Raw genomic sequence first — 25,710 nt, forward strand, 5'->3', positions numbered from 1 at the left:
ACTGGATCACCAGGGAAGTCCCAGGAGACTATTTTTTCAATTACGGTAAATTGTGTTTCCAAAGATGGCCTCTCCCATCCCACAGGCTCTTCTACAGTGAAACTTCACCACTCTTCCCACTGAGAGTCTGGGCTGGCTCTATGTCATGTTTTCAGCAACAGAAAGAGGCAGAACTATCATCGTGTAACTTTCTAGACTGGACCTTAAGAGATCTGCGACTTCTGCCTTAGACATTTGGAATGCCACTTCTTGGAGGCCATCTGCTTTGGAAGAAGTCAGACTCCCCCTGGAGAGAGAGGGAGGGACAGACAGACAGACAGACCACGTGAACATTCCCAGCGCAGCCGAGCTGAAGGCAGCCCCTTGAGTGATGCTGACCGCAAACCACTGAGTGGCGCCTGAATTCCTGCTCCTCAGATCATGAGTAAATGAAACGGTTGTTGTTTTAAACAGAAAATTTGGTGCATAGACTGCCATGTTGTTTTCAGAAGACTTGAAATACCAATGATAGTTTAAAAACTGTACGCCTGATGAAGGAAGACAATTTAATGTTTCATTCGGATCGAGAGGTGCATCAAGTTGAAGGACAGCTCCAATCGGCAAACAGGTGTTTCATGACGGTATCCAAGAAGAAATGGTTGGTGATGGACAATTCAGAAATGCTTCCCCAAAATGTGGATGGTTCTTTAAAAAGTTTCAGGTCACAGCCCTTGCAGAGCACACGGAGGCCCAACACGCTGATTCTCAGTCCAGGAAACGTGGGTCTTCCAGGTATTAAAAATAATCAATATATAAATAAGTATAATAAACAAACAGAAAATTTGGGAACATTTTGTTCTGCAGCCATAGCTGACTAAAACAAGGTGACTGGGTCCCCCGCAGGCCCATGGATCAGACTCTCCAGGGATCGACCTGGGCATCTGTATTTTTACAGGCCCTCCCTGGCACCGAGGAGAATTTGGTCTCCCCCTTATTCCTCCCATGGCCGCTTCATCCGTGACCCCAGACTCAGCAGGTCAAAGCTGCAGGAACCCAGGCCAGGGACACAGAGTAAGAGAGATCAAACAGACTCAGAAAGGCAGAGTCTTGAAGAAACAGGGCACAAGAGATATCTGTGTGTGGAGCTCTGAACTAGACACAGGAGAAGAGTCAAAGGAAACAGCTATGGAATATTTGAGCCAGATGAGACCTTAGAGAACATTTTGCAAATTGGGACCCCAAGGCCCAGAGAGGGGAACTGACTGGCTCAAAGTCACAGAGCTTATTAGTGGCCCAGTGGGGACCAGAGCGAGGTCTCCTGAGGACTGGCCTATCCTTCTTCCCTTGCCCCACCCATCTCTCGGGGTTTCTGTGTCCTAACTGAGCAGTGGAGAAAACTCACGCTTTCCTAAATGCATGGAAAATATTTTAAAATATTAACTAAGCTGTGTACTTGAGTGCCTATTATTAATGTCCCAATCCAAGAGAAGGATCAGAATAAGAGGTGGGACTAATCAGGGGCATCTTCCTGGAAGAGTTGGGCTTTGAAGGAGGAGGGTTGGGGGTTGGGATGGGAGAGCAGGCTGAGGCTCAGAGGTTGGAATTGTTAGACCTGCGCGGTCTCCTAGGAGTTTCGACTCGCCCAGGAAACAACAAGAGTCGGAAGTCGATGCAAAACGCAAGAGGTTTATTGAAGGCCGGTGCACCGGGGTTCCTTGGTCCTCACGCAGGAGGTCGAAGAAGGAACCCTTTTGGGCGCGAATATGTCAGTTTTATAGGTTCCCACTTCCCCGTATGTAAATTATAGATTTGGTTGTGTTCTCCTGCTGATTGGTCCCGGCTTAGGCTCGGACCAGAGAGGGAACTTGTCCCCAGCTGCCTGATTGGTCTTTGACAGACACCTTTTTTACATTTTGTTATCTCCCTCCTTCTCCCCAGCTGCCTGATTGGTCTTTGACAGACACCTTTTTTACATTTTGTTATCTCCCTCCTTCTCGGAAGGGGGCCGAACATCCTGGAAATTCACCCATTGTCTAAGAAGCCCCTATTGTCTGGAGAGTTCTTAATCATTAGCTGGAACAATGTCCCTCGAGTCCCACATTCCCCCCTTTTTCTTGTGACTATTGATTCCAATCATGGAATCTCAACCTTCTGTTCGTAAACTTTGGTACTGTTGTCTTAACATTAGAACTTGTACAGTACTGATACGTTCTCTAATAAATGCTATCAAGCGATTTAGAACACATGGTCCAAAAGTTAAAATCAACAATAAAACAATAAGAGGTCCCAACAGAGTAGAGATTAAGGTGGTAAACCAGGGGGACTTATCAAACCATGATTGAAACCATCCTTTTTCGTTCTCTCTCTCCCTTTGCCTTTTATCTAAGCGTTCCCTTAGTTTATCCATGGTTTTGGTAATGGTTCCTGAATGATCAATATAAAAGCAACATTCTTCTTTTAGAGCGGCGCATAATCCCCCTTCCTTAAGAAACAGCAAATCTAGGCTGCAACACCATTTCTGAAAGTGAGGTGAGTGATTCCTTTAGTTGAGTTATGGAACTTTCTAATGCTCGAAGGTCGATGTCTACAGCCTGTCTTAAACTTGCATAATACTGGGGTTGTTGTATGAGGGCTGTGGTTCCTGTTCCTATCCCGGCAGATATTCCTAGTCAGTCAGTAAAGGCAGTAAAACCAAAATTATAAGTCTTAGGTTCGTAGAAGCTTGAGTTTGAGCGGGTTGTCGGTTCTTTGGGCCCGCCATCCTGATGATGCCGTCGCTGGTGCAGCCTTCACATGTGAAGCATGGATCCAGGCAGCGATGCCGTCCACTTTTATGGCCGTTGGGGTGGTGAGGAGGACGGTGTATGGTCCTTTCCATCGAGGTTCCAACGTCTGGGTTCGATGCCGACGGACGTATACGGAGTCTCCGACTTGGAAAGGATGAGTTTCTCCCGGTGTTCCCGGTTGGTAGGCCTTGGCGAGTTGGGACCATTTCTTTCTGGACCAATTGGAGTCCCAGTAGCCTAGCATATAAGTCAGTGTTATTTTGACAATCAGGTTTTATTTCTTTTCCTAAAGTGAGGAGGGGAGGCGGGGCACCATATAATATTTCAAAAGGAGTAAGATGGTATCGGGAAGGTGTATTTCTAACCCGGAATAGGGCCAAAGGAAGGAGCACCATCCAATCGGTACCGCCAGTCTCCAAGGACAATTTAGTTAGGGTCTCTTTTAGAGTCCTATTCATTCTTTCTACCTGACCTAAACTTTGGGGTCTATAGGCACAATGTAATTTCCAATCAGTCCCCAAATATCTGGCCACATCCTGACTTACCTGGGCGACGAAGGCTGGACCATTATCAGACCCTATTACCTTTGATGTTCCAAATCGAGGAAAAATTTCTTCTAAAATCTTCTTGGCTACTACAGCAGCTGTTTCTTTCTTTGTTGGGAAAGCCTCTATCCATCCTGAAAAAGTGTCTACAAAAACTAAAAGGTATTTATTACCGTACCTTCCAGGACGCACTTCGGTAAAGTCCACTTCCCAGTAAGTTCCTGGGCGGTCCCCCCTGAGTCTCTTTCCAGTTTCAAGTTTCCCTTTGCGAGCATTTACCTGTTGACATGGGACGCATTCCTGCACAATTTGTTCAGCTAATTTTGTCATTCCAGGGGTTTCGTACCCGGCTTTTTGTAACAAGGCTACCATCTTTTTAGTCCCCAAATGTGTCCATCTGTGCATCTGTTGTAACATGGATTCTGCTTGCTGAGGGGACAAAGTTCCTTTTGTTGTGGCCGGGATGATTTCTTCATCGCGGCCTGGTTTTTCAGGAACTTTATCTGACAGTCCTAAAATGACTTCTCCCGATGCTATTTCTCGGGCCACTTGGTCAGCCATATTATTTCCCCTAATTATTGGGGTATTTCCTTTTTGATGTCCAGGGCAGTGGATGATACTGACTTTAGTAGGAAGCATGAGTGCAGTCAACAAAGCCACGATTTCGTCTTTGTTTTTAATTTCTTTGCCATCTCTAATGCCCTCGTCAGGGCAATTAATTCAGCTCGTTGGGCTGAGGTCCCTTGTGGTAGCGCCGCTGCCCATATGACTTGATTTCCGTCTACCATGGCTGCCCCAGTTCGACGCTTACCTTCCTCCAGGAAACTGCTCCCATCCGTGAACCAGGTGAAATCAGCATCAGGGAGGGGCAGGTCCATCAGATCTGGCCTACTGCCGTGTGCTGCGGCTAGTACTTCCTGACAATCATGTATGATGGTGGAGCCTTCCAAGTCAGGATCAGGTAGCAAGGTGGCTGGATTGAGTCCTGTGGCTGGAGCAAACTTGATGCGATCTGAGTTTAGCAACAGGGTTTGGTAATGGGTCATCCTGGCATTAGTTAGCCACCTATCCGGTGGTTGACGGACTACATTTTCCAGGGCATGAGGAGCTGTTATTGTTAGATTTTGTCCTAAAGTTAGTTTGTCAGCATCTTTGACTAGAACGGCCACTGCAGCGATTATCTTTAAACAGGTGGGCCATCCTGATGCCACAGGGTCCAATTTTTTTGACAAATAAGCAACTGGGCGATTCCAGGGACCCAATTTCTGAGTCAATACTCCTTTTGCAATGCCCTTATTTTCGGCCACATATAAATGAAATGGTTTGGTTACATCTGGCAGTCCTAGGGCTGGAGCTGAAAGTAAAGCTCGTTTGATTTGGTCAAAAGCCCGTTGTTCCTTATCGCCCCAAACGAAAGGAGTGCTGTTTTTGGTTAGGGGGTACAATGGGGCTGCCAGCTCAGCAAACCCTGGAATCCATAGTCTACAGAATCCGGCCGTCCCCAAAAATTCTCTAACCTGCCTGGCGTTTTTGGGAGCCGGAATTTGGGCCACCGTATCCTTTCTGCTCTCCGTGAGCCATCTTTGCCCCCCTTTTAATAGATACCCCAGGTAACTGACCTGTTGTTGGCATATTTGTGCTTTCTTGGCTGAGGCTCTATATCCCAGGGTTCCAAGTTCCGTTAACAGTTTTTCAGTACCCTTGATACAATCTTCTTGGGTCTCAGCAGCTAATAAAATATCATCAACGTATTGGAGTAATGTTACCTGGGGATTTGATTCTCTATATAATGCCAAATCCTGATGGAGGGCTTCATCAAAGATGGTCGGGGAGTTCTTAAATCCCTGAGGTAGCCGTGTCCATGCCAGCTGACCAGACATTCCCGATGTTGGATCTTTCCATTCGAAGGCAAAGTAGGGTTGGCTCAGGGGAGAGAGTCTTAAACAGAAAAAAACATCTTTAAGGTCCAAAACAGTATACCACGTATGTTGAGGTGGAAGAGTGCTCAGGAGGTTGTAAGGGTTTGGAACTGTGGGGTGGAGGTCTGCCACCCGTTTGTTTACCTCTCGTAGATCCTGCACCGGCCGATAATCATTTGTTCCTGGTTTCTTTACCGGCAGGAGAGGGGTGTTCCATGCTGATTGACATCTTATTAAGATGCCCAAGTCTAGTAGCCTCTGTATATGGGGACGGATACCGTCTTTGGCTTCTCTACTCATGGGGTATTGACGGACTGTTATTGGGGTGGCAGTTGCCTTGAGTTCCACTAGCACCGGGGGCCGATTTTTGGCCATCCCCATTCCGGCAGTTTCTGCCCAGGCTTGAGGGAACCGAGTTACCCAATTAGTAACATTAACTCGTGAGGATGAAGGCTGCTCGTATAATTTATATTCATCTTCTAATTTCATAGTCAATATTTGAAGTAACCTTCCCTTATTATCAGTTATGGTGGGACCTTCTGGCTGAAAGTGGATTTGAGCCCCTACTTTGGAGAGTAAATCTCTTCCCAGCAAAGGATAGGGGCATTCCGGAATAATCAAAAATGAATGGGTTACTCGTCCAATCCCAAGATCTACTGTCCTTCATGTGGTCCATGAATATTGTTTATTCCCAGTGGCTCCTTGTACCCATGACCTTTTAGCTGAGATAGGACATTTTGAGTGGAGAAGGACGGAGTGCTGGGCTCCGGTATCTACCAAAAATTGAACAGGTTCCCGCTCCACTTTAAGAGTTGCCCGGGGCTCGGGGAGAGGGTTCGAGCCCTGACTTTCCTAGTCTTCTTCTTTCAATGTTAAGATTTTGTTTTTGGTTGGCCTTCCTCCATTCTTTTTCTTAGGGCATTCTCTCGCCCAATGTCCTTTTTCTTTACAGTAGGCACATTGGTCCTTGTCTAATGGCTGCCTTCTGTCTGCCGTTCGCCCTTCCTGCCTATTTCTATCCCCTATATTTCTTCCTCCAACCACAGTGGCCAGTATCTTACTTAAATTCCTCTCCTGTCTCTTATCCCGTCTTATTTCACGGGCTTCCTGCTCTTTCTGCTTTCTTTCTTTCTTCTCTTCCTCTGTTTCTCTTTTGTTATATACTTTATCTGCCTCTTTTACTAACTCTTGAAGCGAAAATCCCTGCAAGCCATCTAGCCTCCGTAATTTCTTCTTAATATCAGGGGCCGCTTGATCTATGAAAGCCATTGCTATAGTAGCCCTATGTCCCTCCGAAGTTGGATCATAAGGGGTAAAGCGTCTAAAGGCTTCCATTAAACGTTCCAGGAACACAGTTGGCGATTCCTGGGGCCCCTGAGTTACTTCCCTTACCTTAGCCAAATTAGTGGGCCGTCTGGCCGCTCCATGGAGACCCGCCACCAGAGCCTGGCGATACATTTTCAGGCGCTCCCTACCTTCCGGGGCATGGAAATCCCAGTTTGGCCTGACGAGTGGGAAACCAGCATCAATCTCGTTAGGCAGCTGGGTAGGTTGCCCATTGGTGCCTAATACATTTTTTCTGGCTTCCAAAAGAACCCGTTGCCTCTCCTCAGTCGTTAGGAGAGTCTGGAGCAGCTGCTGACCATCATCCCATGTGGGCTGGTGGGAGAAAACAAGAGATTCTATTAAAGCGGTAAGGGCCTGTGGATTTTCGGAAAAAGTTGGGTTATGCATTTTCCAATTATAAAGATCTGCAGAGGAAAAGGGCCAATATTGGAGAGGTCTATTCCCTTGGCCATCGGGGGGGCCATATTCTCTAAGAGGTAGGGCAGTGGAGTCCGGGGAGATAGCCCTCCGGCTCCTAGTGCCCACTGAAGGACCCCTTTCTTCTTCCATCATGGATGGTTCCCTTGGTGCCGAGGGCAGTGGAGCTGGGGGTCCTCTAGGTGGTAGGGGATTCGGGGCCGGAGGATAAGGGGGTGGGGAATCCAAAAGAAGCAAATCGGACTGCGGGTCAGGATAAATCGCCTTCGGTAGATCCGGGGCGTCGGGTAGCTTCTCCGTGTTGGGGTTTTTCTTTAAGGCTAATATCTCCGACGCTGCTGATGTATGCGCGGACGTACCTGTTGAGGAAACAAAGGGCCGGACCCACGGAGGTGGGGAGAGAATTAAATCTTCCCAGACCAAGACATATAGTACTTGGTCTGGATGTCCGTGGGGATCTATATTAAATATCTTAGACTTCAGCAGCTTAATCTTGTCTAATAAAAAGGATCCTTCGGGGGGCCATCCTATCTGAAATGTTGGCCATTCAGAGGCACACAAAGTCTGCCACTTTCCTTTCTTTACCTCTACCGAAAAATTATGGGCTCTGGCCCGAACTTCGGTCCAATAGCTTAGGGTAAGGGAAAGAGGAGTCGTCAGTTTGTCCCATTGTCGTCCGTCAGAGAAGAAGAATAGACCACAATACAGAAACAGTTAAAACTCCACGAAACACATATACGTATGGGCCACCGCGAGCTCGCTTCAAAACCGAAACTTCTTCAGATGGCAGTTACCACCAAGGGAACTGCCGAAACCGAGTGAAGGGGAGACAGAGTTTGCCTCTCCTTCCAGATGAGCCACCAGGGCGTCCCCTAGGGCTCATGGACGCCGGCTATTAGCACGTCTGCCTAGCCAGAGGTCCGATACAGATTCCATAATAAGCCGATTCTTACGGCTTTCCTCCGATAATGGCCCACAAAGAACGAGGGACAAACAGACAATCAAGCTCGAGCTTACCTGGTACCTCCAACTCCCGATGTTCTTGTGGTCCGAGGCGAGTGGAATCCCGGACGAGCCCCCAAATGTTAGACCTGCGCGGTCTCCTAGGAGTTTCGACTCGCCCAGGAAACAACAAGAGTCGGAAGTCGATGCAAAACGCAAGAGGTTTATTGAAGGCCGGTGCACCGGGGTTCCTTGGTCCTCACGCAGGAGGTCGAAGAAGGAACCCTTTTGGGCGCGAATATGTCAGTTTTATAGGTTCCCACTTCCCCGTATGTAAATTATAGATTTGGTTGTGTTCTCCTGCTGATTGGTCCCGGCTTAGGTTCGGACCAGAGAGGGAACTTGTCCCCAGCTGCCTGATTGGTCTTTGACAGACACCTTTTTTACATTTTGTTATCTCCCTCCTTCTCCCCAGCTGCCTGATTGGTCTTTGACAGACACCTTTTTTACATTTTGTTATCTCCCTCCTTCTCGGAAGGGGGCGGGACATCCTGGAAATTCACCCATTGTCTAAGAAGCCCCTATTGTCTGGAGAGTTCTTAATCATTAGCTGGAACAATGTCCCTCGAGTCCCACAGTGCAGAGATGCAAGACAGCAGCGACTGCAGGGTCAGAGGGACACGCCCCCTGCTCTGACCTGTGGACCTTGTCACGTCGGCAGGAAACTGGGTGCTCCGCGAAGGATGAAAGTGCCAAGTTCTGCTAACCCTGTCCGTATCTGGGGGACCCCGATTGATCCAATTTAACTCATCAGGCTGGCTCGGGGAGTGACCAAGAGAACTGAATACCATTCTCTGGTTGGGAGAGGATTCTGCAGGAGATACAAATGCCAACAGCCACCTCTGAGCATTTACCACAGGCCTGGCACAGCACTGATGAGTTCACGTACATCCCCTTCTTTTCGGGTGCACGCAGCAGGGAGTGGCAGCTTGCGGTAAGCAGCAGCTGGAAGAGAACTTAGTTCCCTGACCGGGAATCGAACCCTGGTCGCCTGGGTGGAAACCAGGAATCCTAACTGCTAGACCATGGGGGCCAGCGTCTAGGGTCTAAATCCCCAGTCCTTGTCTGCCTTGAGAGGAAAAATCTGACAAGGAGACAGAAGGTATAGATGAAAGTAAAGCGTTTATTAGAAAAGCAGAATATGTGGGGAAAGACGCATGGGCGAACTCATCGAGAGAGTAGCTAGAGTCATGCCTTTGGGAAGTTTAGATCCTTTATAAGGGGCCAGTCTTCTGGGACTTTGCTCTTCTCTTGGCCAATCGTCTTGCTTTGACCCCATGGCTAAGTTTTCTCAGGGCCCTCCCCTAGGTGCGCAAGAACGCCTCAGCAAAGGTGGATTTCAGCGCAAGGGCGTCTGCGGAGGATGACAAGACTAATTATGGTCTGCCGTCCCCTGCCTTTTCGACCCCACGGAGCCTTTCTGCACACGTGTCATGTCTCCCTTGCCCCAAGGATGGGAAATAAGTGACCTCTTGATCTTTTAAACAGGGTTTAGTCCCTCTCTGTTCCTGCTATAAAATTGTGCTATGTCTGGCTAGTTACCCTATTCCTGTTGTTTTTATATCAAAGTGCAGATCTCAAAGTGAGGACAGAAGGCTGGTCATAAATATGTTGCCGGGAGCACACTTGTCTCTTGCCTCAGGAAATATAAACAGGAGGCTGGTAATAAGTGTCCGGCCTGGAGCCCATCTTTTTTCGGCCCCAAGAAGTGTGAACAGGTGGCCAGTTGTAAATGTCTAGCCTGGAGCCCATCTATCTCCCGCCTCGCCCTCATTTAATCCACACAACAGACCTGCGATGCAGATCCTATTTTTGTCCCCATTTCTCAGACAAGGAAACTGAGCCTAAAAGAATGACGCAATTTCCCAAAGTTGCTCAGTTGATCAGTGGCAGAACCAGGACCCAAATCCAGGTGCAAAGCAAGTACTTGTTTGGGGTTTGTTTGGTGAGGATGCAACCTCGGCTCACAGCTTCCAGGGGTTCTGCACTCCTGGCCCCTTCTCCCCACGAGAAGACCCCAATCCCCAGGGCTCCCATTATGCATGATCTTGTGACACAAGGACACCCTCTCATAGCCACCAGCCACCCCTGACCCCTGCCCTGTGTTGGGCTGAGGCACTGGCACCCACCCCTGCCCTCTCTGCATTCCAGAAGCCATTAGCCAGCGATAGGCAGGAAATTGCTTTCTTTGTCCCAGCAACCTGTTTAGGGGAAGTGCTCGGAAGTTTTTTTCCCTCTGAATAGGCCATCTCCCTCGGTCTCCCATCGTGAACTTCCTGCTTTCTGTGTTGTTGAGATTAGACTTCTGTCTGTGATCAAAGAAGGGTGCCTTGTGGCTGCTGTAGCCAGAAACTGGTAAGAAATAGGCTGGAGACACATCTGGCTACTGTCATTATTGTCATCATTTGGTATCTGCTAAGTGCCCCAGAGCACCTGCCCTAGACTCGGGAGTGCTCTGAGAGGACATAGTCAAGAAAGATGGAGTGAGCTTCCTGCTGCCAGGAGGCCTACATGCACATCTCCACCTGCAAGTCAGATATCCCAAGCCTGGTGCACACAGGTGTGTTCAGACAAACAGGTCCTCTAGGAGGGGTTCACGAATGTAAGCGAGACTCGAGCCTCACAACCACCAGAAGGGCTTGTTAAAACAGAGTGCTGGGCTCCGCCCCCAGGGGACCGCACTTTGAGAACCAGCCCACTAATAATGCCTCTACCAACAGCACTGAGATACTCACACGTGTGCTGCAATGCATGTACACACACAGACATACGTGTTCAGACACAGGTCCTGCCACCTCTTAAGCATCCTCTGGCCCCACTCTCTCCCTCAGTCTTTGGGCTTCAGTATCTCCAGTCTTCTCTGCATTCTTCAAGCCATGGTCCTCCTGCCTCAGGAGGAAAGAGAGGTAGGAGAGCAATAAATTGAAGCAGAAAAGCAGAAACGCTCATGTGGGCTGTGGTCAGGTGTGGACCAAGAACGCTGCCTGCTGAATCAGCAAACAGAGGATGTTGCAGTCATCAAGCCATCAGCCACTGCAGCTACCTTGACGGTGCGCCCTGAGGGAACTCAGGATGGAGACAAACAGGCTGCCTGCCACCACACCATCAGCTACTGTAGCGCCCCCAACGGTGTACACTGGAGGGGATTCAGGATGGAAAAGAACAGGATACCGGCCCTAGATAGTGGAGGTGCATATCAAAGGAATGATTTCATTAAGCCAGACTTTTGCATCTTCCCATACATAGAAAAGTGCTAAATTCATTAACTTTAGTTGTTTGTTTTTTCTTTAATTAACAATAATCTTTTGGTGTTCCAGCTGCCCGGGTTTTTTTTTTTTTCAAAAACTCCTATATATCCTGGCTCCTTGCTGTCTTCCGGGCTTAAGTCCCCAGCAAGTCTGCGGAATAAAACATAATTCTCAACTTTTAGGTTGTGCTTTTTTTTTTTTTTTTTCAGTCGACAGTGGGAAGTGGCAGTAGTTTCTCCTGGCAAGATGGTTCTCACTGAGGCTGGAACAAGAGACAAAAACTTTCTCTGCCTGGAACACACTTTCTCCTACTGAAACTGAGCAAAGGCTTGTGTGTCTGTGGTGCAGAAAGCCGAACTCTGACAGTGAGGGTTTGCATCAAAGTAAGGATTTACTGCACGGCACTGAGCAAGGGAGTGGGAGACAAACCTCACATCCACTTCCACTTGACCTTTGAGCTAGCGGTTTTTAAAAAGGAGAACAAGAAGACTGAGATTAATCATCGTCTTGTGATATTTCATAATCATAGTTTCAGGAGTCAGAATGCCTCTGGTTTACAATTCTCTGGCCAGGTGGTCCATGGCTTGGGGGTCTGTTAGCTCAGCTTGCCCTGGAGAAGCAACCTGAGTTTGTATGTTAATGATGATGTCTATAATAGCAATCTTAGTATATTCACATTTCCTGCGGGGCCCTCCTCAAAAGTCCCTCCGTGTTTCCTGTTTCTCGTTTGTAGAAAAAGGCTTTAGTCTCCTAGGCCTTCCCTGAATTCCACAGAATAGACTGAAGTATGTCCTAATTAGGGAAGTGAGGGAATGCAGAAACAAAGGAAAAGCAGTCTAGCAAGAAAAGTAATGATAGCTTAAACAACAGTTCAGCAATAGAGCAGAGGCCTAGTTCCTCCTCAAGGGATATACGGAACAATCTGACACAGTCTTTGAGTTGTTCTGCAGAAACTAAGCCCCCGCATGGGTGGAGGATGGTGACTACATGCTGACCACAAGCATGTAGACCCCAGACTGGTTGGAACCAGAAGGTTGATGATTAAGATTCCTTGAATACCACCCTATTACCTCACCTCACCAGCAGCAATCAGAAGAAAGTCCACGAGCTGCAAACCCTCACCCCAAATGTTGCCTTTAAAAACTCTTCCCTGAAAACCATTAGGGAGTTCAGGTCTTTGGAGCATAAGCTGTCATCCTCCTTGCTCGGTGCCCTGCAATAAACACTGTACTCTCCTTCACCACAACCCAGTGTCAGTAGATTGGCTTTGCTGTGCAGTGGGCGAGCAGACCCAGGTTTTGGTTCAGTAACACCAACGGCAATTTTAGTATGCTAACTGTGTTATTGACAACAGTAATTTTAGTCTGACTCTGATTAGTGTTCAGTTAGCATAGAACTGAGGTCAGAGGGGACAAAAAAAGAATAAAATTTTGGATAGAGAGATGAATCATAAACTCGGTATGAAAACTCGGTTTTAGGGGGACTCGGTTTCACTACTCTTTGTCTAGTTAATGCCTACCAACTCCTCAGATCTAGGTTCTAACAGCTCTTTCTCCAGGAAGCCTTCCCTGATTCCCCTACCACTCCCACCACCATCACTAGACCAGGGCAGAGTCTAATTATAGGTGATGATAAAATGAAATTATTTTAAGTCAGGAAAGGAAAAAAATTTAACATAAAATTGTCTCTGCTATTTGAGCCACTACCACCCCCTCTTTAGTATGCATTGTGCATCTGCATTATATATTAACTAGATCCCCTTAGATGACACAGCAATGCCTATTAGCCACAAAAAGAGAAAAAGAAAAGAAATTTCCTCCTCGTGCCAGCGAGGTAACTCCTTAGGAGATAACATTCCTTCCTTAATCCTGTAAGGGGTCAAAATGACCAACTACTCACCTTGCTGGACTGTGTAAACTGTCAGTATATTACTTTGATGTATAATCCTTTGACATATAACCCTTTGTCTAATAGCAATGTTGGGGGGTAGGGGGAACAGTTCTCAGAGCTTTTTGAAAGACTGTCTCCCAGGTTATAATCCCCAGATTGGTGCAAATAAAATTTTCCATTTCTTTCTTAGATTGAGTATTGATTAATTTTTCATCAACATTGGTCATATCTTTGTATAATTTTTCTTCACATATTTAAAAAATGTATGTTTGAGTCCGTGAGAGCTGTGATCACGTTGAGTTTCTCAAAGTTCCACCCCTAGCTGTGTGCCTGCTTCACGGTAGATGCTCAGCAATGTTTGTTAAATGAATAAATGAACCCCTCATGCATGTGGACAGCTCACATAGACACACAGGTATTCATGTAAGAACACGTTCATGTGTACTTTTATGTCTGCCTTTAGCATTCTTTGAAGCATGGGGTAACAGACTTAGACACTGTGGAGGTGTAGAAGTTAATTAAACTCTTCTGAAAAACAGTTTAGCATTTTGGATAAATAGGTAGACAACCCTACTTACAGGAATTTACCCTTAGGAGATCATTGCTTCAGAATGAAGCATGCACAGAGAAATCTATGGCGTTAACGTTCATAATATCAAAATCTGGAAACTAACTACTCTACTTAAACGTCCACTGGCAGATTAAGTAAATCGATACATCTACACAATGGAGTATTCTACAACCATTAAAGATGATAATATCCGTCCCCCTGGGGAAGGTGTTTATCTCTTATTGTTGAGGGAAACGAAATCAAGGTACAAAATAATCTGTATAATATGATCCCATTCATATGAAATTGTAGACCTCTCTCTATGGATACATAGAGAGAGGTCTAGAAAGATTTTACCCAAGGGCTAATAATATTTACCTCTGGGTGGTGGGATTTAAAGTGATTTTTACTTTCTTCTTTGCAATAGTACCTACTATTGTAATAGTTGTTGAGAGATTAAATGAGATAGTAAAATATGTGATGATGTGGAGAGTTTATGCCTGGCAAATAAATGGTACCCTTTATATTATTTTTATAGTTTTCAGGATTGTTTGGATTTTTTTCAGATGCTCCTGTAGTGAGAGTTAATTGCAAAATTACAGAAACAATCAAGCTTTAAAAAAGAAAGACCAGAGTAGAAAGGGGCAGGGAAGGAACACCATGATATAGGTGTGTGTTCTCCACTCCAGCCACAAGTCCTGCTCCCAGCACTTAATGCAGTCCTTTCACTAGTGAGTGCTTGTCATAATTTGTTGAATTCAACAGAATTTGGGGCATCTATTAGTCCAATTAGAAGGCTTATCAGAGAAGAGGCTGATGGAGTTCTAATCTCCAGTCCCAACCACAAAGCAGACCCCACACAGGCTTCATCTGCAATATTGAAGCTATTGACCATGCTTCCCCAATCCTGGGCAGAATGATCGAAGTGTTTCTAGCACACACACCTGGGATGCTTCAAGCCGAGGAAGTTAAGAAAATGCAAATTCCCAATCACTCTTCTTTCTCCCACCCACTGAGCTCTTCATTAAACTGCAGTTAAATTAACATCCCTCTTCTCCAACAAGACCCAACATCACCACATAAACCTGACTAGCCTCAGCCCCCTTCACGGGAGAGGTTGTTCACTGTGTCCTCAGAGTGAGCAGCGAAGTGAGATCAAGATATGGTTCCAGTAGAATTTCCAGAAAATGCCTATCCAAAATCAATACCTGCGGAGTTCCCTGTTTTTGTCTTGCTGTGTGGTCTAATACAGCAGTCCTCAACGTGTGGTCTGAGGACACCTTAAGGTGCCTGAGACAGTTTTCACGGGATCAGCAGGGTCAAAACTATTTTCATAATAATGCTATGATGTCATTCGCATTTTTCACTGTGTTGACATTTACCAATGGTACAAAAGCAGTGGTGCGCAAAACTACAGGCTCCTTACCGTGAATCAAGCTGATTCCTTACCGTGAATCAAGCTACACACACCAAACTGTGTGTGTAGTCACTGTGTTCTTTGCCAGCACACTCTTGCCAGTTTCACTTAAGAACATCTTTGATGAAGTGGTAGAAATGATTAATTATTGAAAAGTATTCATTTTATTTCATCTCAATCCTGAATACATGTCTTTTTAACATTCAGTGTGAAAAAATGGGAAGTATGCACGAACCACTTCTGCTGCATCCCAAAGTACTAAGGTTTTCTTGAGGAAAAGCCTTGTATTGTGTTGGCCAACAAGTTTGTTTGGGTTTTTCTGTAACAGCTTTTACAGAAAAACCCAAACGAAGTTTTTGGCCAACCCAATATTTTTGAGCTGCAAGCTGAACTAGCCACATTTTTTTCGTGAAATACCATTTTTCCTTGAATGAAGATTAACATACAAATGACTGTTCAGACTTGATAGTTGGCAATCATTTTCTCAAAAATGAACAGAATGAGCTTGTCGCAGCAAGGAAAACAACAGACAATATTTGTTGCTAGGGATAGAATTTAAACTCTCAATTGAACATTAGAATTTTGGAAAATTTGCATCCTTCCCATGAGCTTGACTGATTTCCAATCCTTAAATACTTTTCTAAGAGATCAGCGGTAATATTTTTATTTATTTTTTTATTTTTGGCTGCGTTGGGTCTTCATTGCTGCACACGGGCTTTCTCTAGTTGTGGCGAGCAGGGGCTGCTCTTCCTTGAGGTGCTCAGGCTTCTCATTGCAGTGGCTTCTCCTGTTGCAGTGCACGGGCTCTAGGCGTGCGGGCTTCAGTAGTTGTGGCACGCGGGCTCGGTAGTTGTGGCTAGCGGGATTTGTTGTTCCGCAGCATGTGGGATCTTCACCGACCAGGGCTTGAACCCGTGTCCCCTGCATTGGCAGGCAGATTCTTAACCACTGTGCCACCCGGGAAGTCCCGAGATCAGTGGTAATATTAACACATATTATTTTTGATATTGTATAATGAAGTGTGTCAGCATGTGGAAGATGTTCATAACTCAGAATCAATATTTTCCAAATGATGAAGGCATGATGTTACAATATTAGGCGTGGGTAAAAAGACCCATTTGGAGTGCAACACAGACCAAGAGATTTTAATGTAACTGAGTAAAAAAGTTCATTGACAGGTTTTAGATTCCACATTGCATCTGACCTTTACGAAACTGCCACTTGTCAAGTTTGAGTATAGTAAGTATCAAAAAAAAGTATCCACAATTACCTGAAAAGGCTAATAAACTATGTTTCCACTTTCCAACTCTATATGTGTGATATTGAATTTTCTTCGTATATTTCAACCAAAACAACATACTACAACAGATTGAACACTGAAACAAAAATGAGAATACAGCTATTTCATTCAGCCAGACATTAAAGACAGTTGCAAAAATGTAAAACAATGTCACTCTTCTCCCTTTTCTGTTTAAAAAGTATTATTTCAATAAAAACATTATTTTTGTTAACATTAAGTACTCAGCTACAAATATAATGAAATAGGAACAGGATCTGTATGCTAAAAACTACAAAACCTAGATGAAGGAAATCAAGTAAAATCTAAATAAATGGAGAGACATATCGTGTTCATGGTTTGGAAGACTCAATAGTTCTAAAACCTCAATATTTATAAGAACCTTAATAAGAACCTCAATAGTTCTAAAACCGGTTCTAAAACCTATATGGAAATGTAAAGAGCTAGAATAACCAAAATAATGTTGAAAAAGAACAAAATTGGAGGATTCACCCTACCCAACTTTAAGACATACTATAAAGCTACAGTAATTTAGACAGGGTGGCATTGGTGAAGGATAGACATGTAGATCAATGGAACAGAAAAAAAAGTCTAGAAATATGCCTGTACAAATATGCTCAATTGATTTTTGACAAAATGCAAAGGCATTTGGATGGGAAAAGTACAGTCTTTTCAACAAATGGTGCTAGAACAACTGGCCATACATTTGCAAACAAAGAAACAAACAAAGAATGAACCTCAATCTATAACTCAGTGGTATCCAAAAAGTAACTCCAAATGGATCTTAGGTTCAAGTGTAAAACATAAAACAATAAAATTCTTAAGAGAAAATATCATAAAAATTCTTCTAGAGCTTGGATTTGGCAAAGAGTTCTTAGAATAATCCAAAAAGAAAAAAAAAATCGATAAATTGGAATTCACCGAATTAAAAACTTTTGCTCTGTAAGGACGCAATTAAGAGAACGAAAAGACGGGCCCCATGGGGAGAATATATTTACAAATCACATATTCAACAAAGACTGGTATCTGGAATATATAAAGAACTCTCAAAACTCAACAATAAGAAACAACCCAACAAACGGACAAAAAATATGAACAGACATTTCACTCAAGAGGCTAGATAGATGGCAAATAACACATAAAAAGATGCTCAACAGCATTAGCCATTAGAGACATGCAAGTTAAAACCACAATGAGACACCACTACACATCTATTAGAGGGGCTACAATAAAAAATCTGGCAATACCAAGAACTGGTGAAGATACGGAGCAACTGGAACTCTCATATTGCGGGTGGGAATGCAAAATGGTACAGCCCCTCTGAAAACAGCCTGGCAGTTTCTTAGAGTTAAATATATGGTAACCATCATCTCACCTACAGTAATTTGTCCTAGAGGAGTGAAAACTGAGGTTCACATGAAAATCTGTACACGATCATTGAAATCTATGCTTATCTTGATTTCTGCCATGATCTCATCAGGAAAGAATGGCTTTGATCCTAGAGAGAATTTCTTGGCCTTTGTACAGTGTTCATAAGAGACAGGCCTGAGTTGTCTGCAAGCAGAAGGGCTTTGGGGGTTGAAGAGAGGGGAGCAGCCTGGGCCTGACCCAGGGAGAGTGGGGTTCCTGAGACTAGGGGTACAGAGAGCAGAGAGTTTGTGAGCTACTCCCTTGACCTGTAATCACCCCCTGTGATGGCTGCGGACTGAGCACCCCGCCTGAAGAGCAGCGGACAGGCTCTCCTGGGGCTGAGCTTCCTGGGGCAGAACATGATGAGAGATGTTTTCCAGCCAGGCTGCAGCAGTTCAAAGTCAGATTTTAATCTACTTGTAAAGACAAAGATGACATTTCTTACACTTTAATGACATGGAACAAATTCCTACTGGCTCTACCGATGTTAGCTGGAAAACCCAGGGATAGATGAGATGACCCAGGGTGAACATTTACCCTGAGAAGAGAGCTGAGGCTGGTGTCCTGGGGACACCATTTACAGAGCTTGTGGAAGACAGAAGGAACAGCCAGAGGGTCAGGAGGGGAACTGGGAGAGCTTGGTGCCACAGAAGCCGTGGCAATTTCACAAAGTGGGAAGTACTCAAGAGTTAAATGTTGCAGTTCCAGTGAGATGAGGACTAAAAATGTTCCATCAGATTTGGCAACATGACAGTTCACTGACATGATGGGGCAGGAGCCAGATGGCCGTGGATGGAGGAGTCCGTGGGGAACAAGGCTGTGTGTCCCCTCACAGCCCTGAACTGTCAGCTCCTTTGGCTGAGCAGTCAGATGCCACCAGAGCAGGGCCAGTGACAGGAATCCATCCTGGTCCCATCAGTGATGAGAGAGAAGAGTGAGCTCAATTCAGTGCATCTCCGTGACTTAGAGAAGCCACCCGTAGGGGACGGCCATCTACCCCAGATGGTAGTGTCATCTCCATGGAAGATCAGCCATTGCTATGAGACTGAGAGGAAAGTTTATGGAGAGAAATGGCAAATTTCCTAAGCCCTGGAGATGTTTCCAAATTTCCCTCGCCTATCTCACTTATTGGGTGAAGTGATACGCAGGTGAAGGATCTGGCCCTTTTGTTGCAAGCTCAACATTTGTTGAGAGGTCCTAATATGCCAGTCACTTTGCCCTGTGTGTTTACACGCATCCTCCCACTTAATCCTGCAACAACGTGTGGCCTAGATACACCCATCTCACGTATGAGGGAGCAGATCGGCTTGCCACAGAGCCAAACAAGCGGCGGAGCTGGAATTTGTACCTCCACGTTGCTTTGATTCCAGCTCCAGGACTCTCTCCACTACAACATAGTGTGATTAGGAGGAATTATTCAAAGAAGGCTCCCAGCTCCCTCCTTGTATGAAAAGTGAAGAAATTCTGGGACCTGGGACTTGGACAGAGGAGACAGCTTGTTATATCCACAGGTTTCGCTGGCAAGAACTGAGCTTGAAGGACCAAAGACCAAGCCATGCTCCTCCCTTCTCAAAGGACTCATTCAATAAAGGCTCCTGCCTGGAGCATCCCAGCTGCTTATCACCCGAGCACAGCACTCTGTGTTCCCTGGGTAGGCCCATTATAAGACCAGCATGGGGCTTTCTCCCTGGGCTGGGTGGCAGTTTCCAAGGAACAGGAAGCCTGGGCCAGTGCAGAGGAGGTAGGAAATGAGTGGCACGTACCTCTCAGAGTCACCCACCCACATGGAGGAGACATGGAGGTGTCCTGGGGCCATAGTGGGTCATGGCATGGGAGGGTCTCCCAGAAACCATCCACTTGGGGGTGGTGGGGAAGGTGCCAGGGGGCCTCGTCCCATCCACGATGCATTTGTCCCAGCTTCTAGAAGCTGCATGGTCTAAGGCTCTGGTCGTGTGACACTCTGAGGGATATGCCCATCCTCCTCTGGGAGTTGTGCCACCTTGCCCCTCCTACAGCACAGGCCTGGTGGAGAACAGAAAGATCTACAGAGCCAGATGGCAGACCCCACGAGGCGGCAGCTAGGAAGCCTCCACCTGCTTCTAGAGCAGCTTTTAAAATCAGACAGCCTGGATTCAAAGTCCAGCTCTGTCACTTAGTAGTTGTTAGTTTGGGGGCAGCTTATTCCAGTTCTCTCGGCCTTGTTTCCTCATCTGTAAAATAGAGATAATAACAATGCCTACTTCATGCTCGCAGAAGATAATACACGTCAGGTGGTCAGCACAGCACCTGGCACGTAGCAGCGTTCAGCAAAGGCTAGCTATTACTGTCATCGTCCTCCTCGTTATCATTACGCGGAGCTCTCTCCATGCGCATCTCTCAATGTCCTCCCAATTGCATCAGGACATCGCTAAGCAATTATGGAAAACAATAGGTCTTGGGAATCTAACCAAACCCCAGAGGCAGCTGGATGGGCAGCAAGGCTGTAACTGGCTCCTTCTCCAAAGAGCCGTCATCACCTGTCCCACCCCCAATGCGCTCACTTGACCCTCCCCCTCTCCCCAGGGAAATTCAGCTGTCAACAGAGCTGACAAAGCCAGAGAGCTTGACTGGAACCTGGAGATGCCTGGGACCCAGGGACCATAGGACAGTGTCACCAGCAACACCTCCCCTCAGCACACACGCCCATCTCCCTGGATTCTGGATCAATGTGGGAAATCCCATCACCCACCCTCCATGATTTTTATAGCCTCTGTAGATGTCCTGGGCCTAAGGAATATTTTTCTCTTCCCATCTAGATACTGCTTTTTCTCTTACCTCTCCCTGACACACACACCTCTGCACCCCCAGCAAATCAATTTCTGCCCTAGGAAGCCAAGAGAGGAGAGAAAGGGTCTGGTTCCCAAGTAAAAACGAGCAGAAATGCCCTAAGCCCTAACTCTTGGCCCCAAGGCCTGGCTTCTGGGATACGACCAGCTTCCTCTGGGGGGCAGAGATGGCTGGTTAGCTTCCAAAACAGGTGTTTACTCTTGCATGGGAACTGCCCAGGGACTGACTTTCTTAGTGTCTTTCCCACTTGATCTAGGTGGTACCATGTGATGTGTTGACACCCATAAAATATGAGTGAAAAATGACATGTGTCACTTCGGAGCCAGAGCATTTAAGAAGTGGAAATGCTTTCTTCATCTTTTCTTTCCTCTGTCCACCGGCTGGAAGCAGATGACAAAGTCACTAGGCTGAAAGAATCTGAGCCTCTGAAAAATCATGTGGAAGAAAGCCTCCCATTGGCCAGACACCCTCACTGGACTGTTAGGTAGATGAGAAATAAACTTGGATTGGGTCAAGCCACTGAGATTGTGGGAAATTTGGGGATCTGTGACAGCAGTTGTGTTACCCCTACTGCTAAATATAGGAAGCCTGGCACCTGCCCCCCTCCCCATGCTTTGTCGTGCAGACGGAGCGAGAAAATAATTGGAGGAAGGATTTCCCCTGGCGTTGACAGGGGAGATTCAACAATCTTGGGGTGTCCAAAGGCCAGGCCCATGGGGGCAGGTCTGGAGAAGTCTGTGCTCATGGCTAGAGGCATGCGTGTGTGTTGAGGATGCTGGGAATTCATCGTGGATCATAATGGGTGAGGTCAATATATTGATACTAAACGGAGGAAAAGTAAGTGCAGAGCAAGAAGGGCTAGAGCTTTCAGAAGAGGCCAGTGGGACCGCGCATCCAATTCTCTTGGAAACAGTTGAGTAAGCACCGGGGCTTCTTTGTAAATATGCCTTTTGCTGAGCTGGCAAAGGCAGAGGCAGAGAAAGAGGAAGGAGGGAAACAGAACAGGCACTGGCCTGCTCTTGCCCCACCCCAGCTGCTTGGCGAAGACTCGCCTACTCTATTAAGACTCATTTCAAATCTCACCGCATCGATGAAGCCTTCCCTGACCTCTCTGGGTGCAGCTCCTGGCTGTGTTCCAAGCACGGTGTCCGCACCGAATCACAGCTTCTGTCACACGGGGTCACGACCGTGACTTCCTGAGGACCATTGTGGCTTTTGTACCACCTGGGCCTGGCGCAAGTTCCCGGTACAGAGCAGGCACCCATACGGTGGGTGAATGAATAAATAAATGAATGTATGATTAAATGAGCAGAACCCCAAACTGAAGAACCAAAACTAAGAACAAAAACTGAGGATGTCTGGGCACCTGGGTGGACAATCTCAGTTTTCTACCTAGGGTACCGTGAAAACATGCAGTGACACATTTTTCAGGTCACACAACATTTATTGCTGAAGACCACTGCTAGGGGTGCTGTGGATGTGAATGTTGCCGTCCCCCAAAAAGCCCCAGCTGTGATAACATGTCACCAATCCCCTCAGACCCCGCCCAGTGAACGCTAGCCAATTCCAACTGCTCTTCCAGAACAGTGTCTCCCCCGGGCAGCCGCCTGCCTGGGCTGGGCTGGGCTGATCTGCTCGGACCCTGCCGATGGGAGTCATAGCACTACCAGACAGGCCCAAAGATGGCAGGAGAATGGGATTGCGGGAGGATCGGGTGCCCCAGAGAAAAGGATGGGGAAGGTCCAGGACTTCAGCTGGTGCGGGGACTAGACGTACTGATGCCCTGCAGGAGGGGCAACTCGGATCCTTCAGAAAAGCTGCTTGGAGGGCCTGGGGACAGAGCCAGCTTTCTCTCCAAGGCAGTTTTCATGGCAACACTGTGTCTATGAGAAGCTGAAATGGAGAAAGCTGAGAAGAAATTCCAAAGTCCCAGGACAGCCCTGGGTACCAGGGATGCCCATCCACCTGGATTTTCCCAGGCTCCGGGGCCAGCAGAGAAGCAGTATCGGTTCCTTCACGCTCCTGCAGCCCTTGGACGCAGCAACAGTTGTGGTCCTCTTTGTGATGGATTTGTCTGCCAGCCCAAGTGAGGATTTGCTTCCCTGAGTATCTCAGAGGGCCCCTTGAGGGCAGGAGCCTTCTGTGGGACTGCAGAGGGGCACAGCTGCCGGGAGTCCCTCTGAGTTCCTGAGGTGATTGACGTTAGTTCTCTTGGCTCCTGGAATTTTTTTTTTTAATGTTTATTGGAGGATCGTTGATTTACAATGTTGTGTTAGTTTCAGGTGTACAGCAAGGTAATTCAGTTACACATGTACACATATCCACTCTTTTTTCTTTTAGATTCTTTTGCTCCTGGGATTTGTGGAGAATTTTAAAAAATACATCTACTTCTATTTCTTGAATATAAAAATAAAATGAAATGAAATTTGCCTCCAACAGCCTGTGACCAAACGAGGACAGCAAGCCCTGTCCTGAGTTGTCCGCGGGGACAGCCACGACACGGCCCCAGCGGGAGGGCTGAGAGGGGAGAGGCCACGCAGAAGGTCAGTGGGAATATCTTCCCACTAGGGATGGTCCCAGTACTCCATGAAACATATTACTGGCCCCTGACAGCAGTGATGGCTGGGCCACTGGAGGCGGGGGGGGGCAGCCCATTCTGGACTAGTCTCCAAGTTAGGGTCAGAGAAGCAAGAATTCCTGATGTGACCTTCCAGGCCCTTCCCTGGGCTCCACCTCCTGCATCCATTATGGTCACCCCTGTGGGAACCTCCATGGTGTCCAAACAGTTCTCTTCAGGTGATTTTCAGCCTGGCGTTTGAGAAGAGCTGACAGCGCTCCTGGTTTCTGAAGACCTTGGGAAAGCAGTGATACACACATGTGCCCACGCACACACACATGTGTATTCACAGAGGCAGCAGACAGTGGAGGTGGCAGTAACGATGGTGTCTGGTGGCCTTTAGCCCAGATGATGGTGCCTATGGCCCGGTCACATTGGCCAGAGTCTTTACAGCAGCCAGTGCCGTGCGGTGGAGCCGGACTCAGGCTTTCTAGAAGCGCGTCTCACTCTGAGGAGAGGGAGAACAGGGTGAGGGTGGGCAGGGTGTGCTTGGAACACAGAAGGCTGAAGGTGGGGGCTCAGAGCCTAAAATTCAGCCCAGCTGTCATCGGGCACTGCCCCTCAGGGAAGAGGGGCAGCCCAGAGGAAAAGATGGGAACAGGACCTGCCCCACTGGACTTCCAGAGAAGCCTTCCCATCCCCACCTGAGCCCTACTGCCTGGGCAGAGAAGGGAAGGGCTGGCACAGCATCCCTGCCCTACAGCTAGGATGCAGGCCCAGGGAAGGTAGGAGCTGGACCGGGTCCACAGAGGTGGGGGGTAGACCTCCGTTTCCTGATGCCCAGTTTCCCGGGAGACCCACCTCCTGCCAATAAGGGGAGGCCTCCTCCTGTCAGTATGTGGGCTTACGATGCGGCCATCACTGGGCAGAGGCTGGGGCCAGTACCCAGCCTAGACCCACCACTTTCCAACCCTCTGAGCTCTGTTTTGCAGGAGGAAAAGGGGCGGAAGAAGCACAGGCAGCTGGGGTCGGCCCAACATTTGACTCCTGTTCTGTCCTGGTCATTTCCACATTCTGAACACCCCCAAAGGCAAGGGGGCAAGGGGACCTCGCCGAGACCCTGGGGAAAGGCTAGGCCCTCTTCCAGGCACCCCACCTTTGGGAGTCCCCGCCTGCTGGGTACACACACCCCGCAGGGCTCTCACCTCCATCTTGCTGTATATCCAGTGCAGGACTTCCGTCACTTTGGTGTACACGCCGGGTTTGTTTCTCTGGCCGCAGCCAATGCCCCAGCTGGTGACTCCTGCCAGGTACCAGCGGCGGTCCTGCTCGCAGACCAGGGGCCCCCCGCTGTCTCCCTACAGGGGAGTGCACGCGCATCAGCAGGGTGAGAGAGGCAGTCCTTGGGCAGGAAACGGTGGGCACCTGACTCTCCCTCCGACCCCAAAACCTCAGCCTTCCTCCCTTCCCTTGGGGTCCCAGGGCCTGAGCCTCACGTGGGAGCAGCCTCACCTGGCAGGAATCTCTCCCTCCCCGCAGGTCCCCCGCACACATCATCCTCGGGGTGAGGTTGCTGTTGTAGACCAAGTAGTTGTTACACCTCTTGAAGTCGATGAGGTTGACCTGCACCTCCCGGAGGAATGGGGATGTCCTCTCTTCAGTGCAGTGGAGGAGAGAGAAGAAGGGAAGGGAGTGAGACTCCGAGCGGCTTTGTGGCCTTCCAGCTGCCCACCCCACACCCCAGACTGGCAGCCTCCTGGGCGTGGAGGGCACCATTCCCATGGTAGGCCACCCAGGATGTATGGGAACATACACCCTCACACCAGACACAACTCACTACACGTAACAGAGACACACGTACCCAGACAAACTCACAGGCCTTTCAGGCTGCCTCACATGCTGCACAATGCCTTTCTGTGTCCAAAGCAACGTCAAATAGATCATTTGTTTCTGGTAACCACGTGCTCTGAGGAGAGCAGGTGTGATGAATCCATTTACAGAAGGAGAAATTTAGGGCTGAGGAAGGACTTGCCCACGGTCACCCAGCGAGTCAGTCACAGGGCCAAGATCAAAACGAGGCTGCTCCTGGCCAGTCCCCGCTCCATCCCACGAGCAGGCCCGACACCTGCGGCGGCCACGAGCTTGCGATGCTCACGGCGAGGCCAGCTGACTGCTGTGCCTTCCTGCCCAGTATACATGACCTTACAGACCGGACACCAGACACGGCCACCTGTGATCACGATGAAGTGAGGGAAAACCAAACCGCTTCCTAGCCTCGTTTCAGCACAGACAAAACACAAGGTAGGTCAATCCACGAAAGGACCGAACAGCCCCCTGTCCCAGCCAGGAGGAGCAGCTCCTGCTGCTTCACCAACTGCAGCTTTAGACGCAGTCTATTAACTCTTTCTAAATGAGATTTTAAGATATCCACTCACAGGATTATCCCTGCTTCCTACAGGCAACCAATCTAGAGAAATACTTCACTTCTTTGAACCCCCTTCAAAGCACCCGAATCCTGTA

The 25,710-nt window shown here is 47.7% G+C and overlaps 1 protein-coding gene across 1 annotated transcript in view; it reads right to left on the bottom strand.

Moving 5' to 3' along the window:
• Window positions 1-23,551: 23,551 nt before the first annotated feature.
• TMPRSS13 (transmembrane serine protease 13) overlaps window positions 23,552-25,710 on the bottom strand; it is a gene marked incomplete at its 5' end in the record, with an annotated part of 28,479 nt that continues 26,320 nt past the window's right edge. Inside the window, 3 exons of the mRNA XM_079929844.1 lie at window positions 23,552-23,698; window positions 24,396-24,548; window positions 24,703-24,845. Of these exons, the coding sequence (XP_079785970.1) occupies window positions 23,681-23,698; window positions 24,396-24,548; window positions 24,703-24,845 (314 nt within the window). The 3' untranslated portion in view covers window positions 23,552-23,680. The remainder of the gene's footprint in view (window positions 23,699-24,395; window positions 24,549-24,702; window positions 24,846-25,710) is intronic.

This window comes from Stenella coeruleoalba (assembly GCF_951394435.1).
Source record: "Stenella coeruleoalba genome assembly, chromosome: 8".
NCBI classification, from domain to species: Eukaryota; Metazoa; Chordata; class Mammalia; order Artiodactyla; family Delphinidae; genus Stenella; species Stenella coeruleoalba.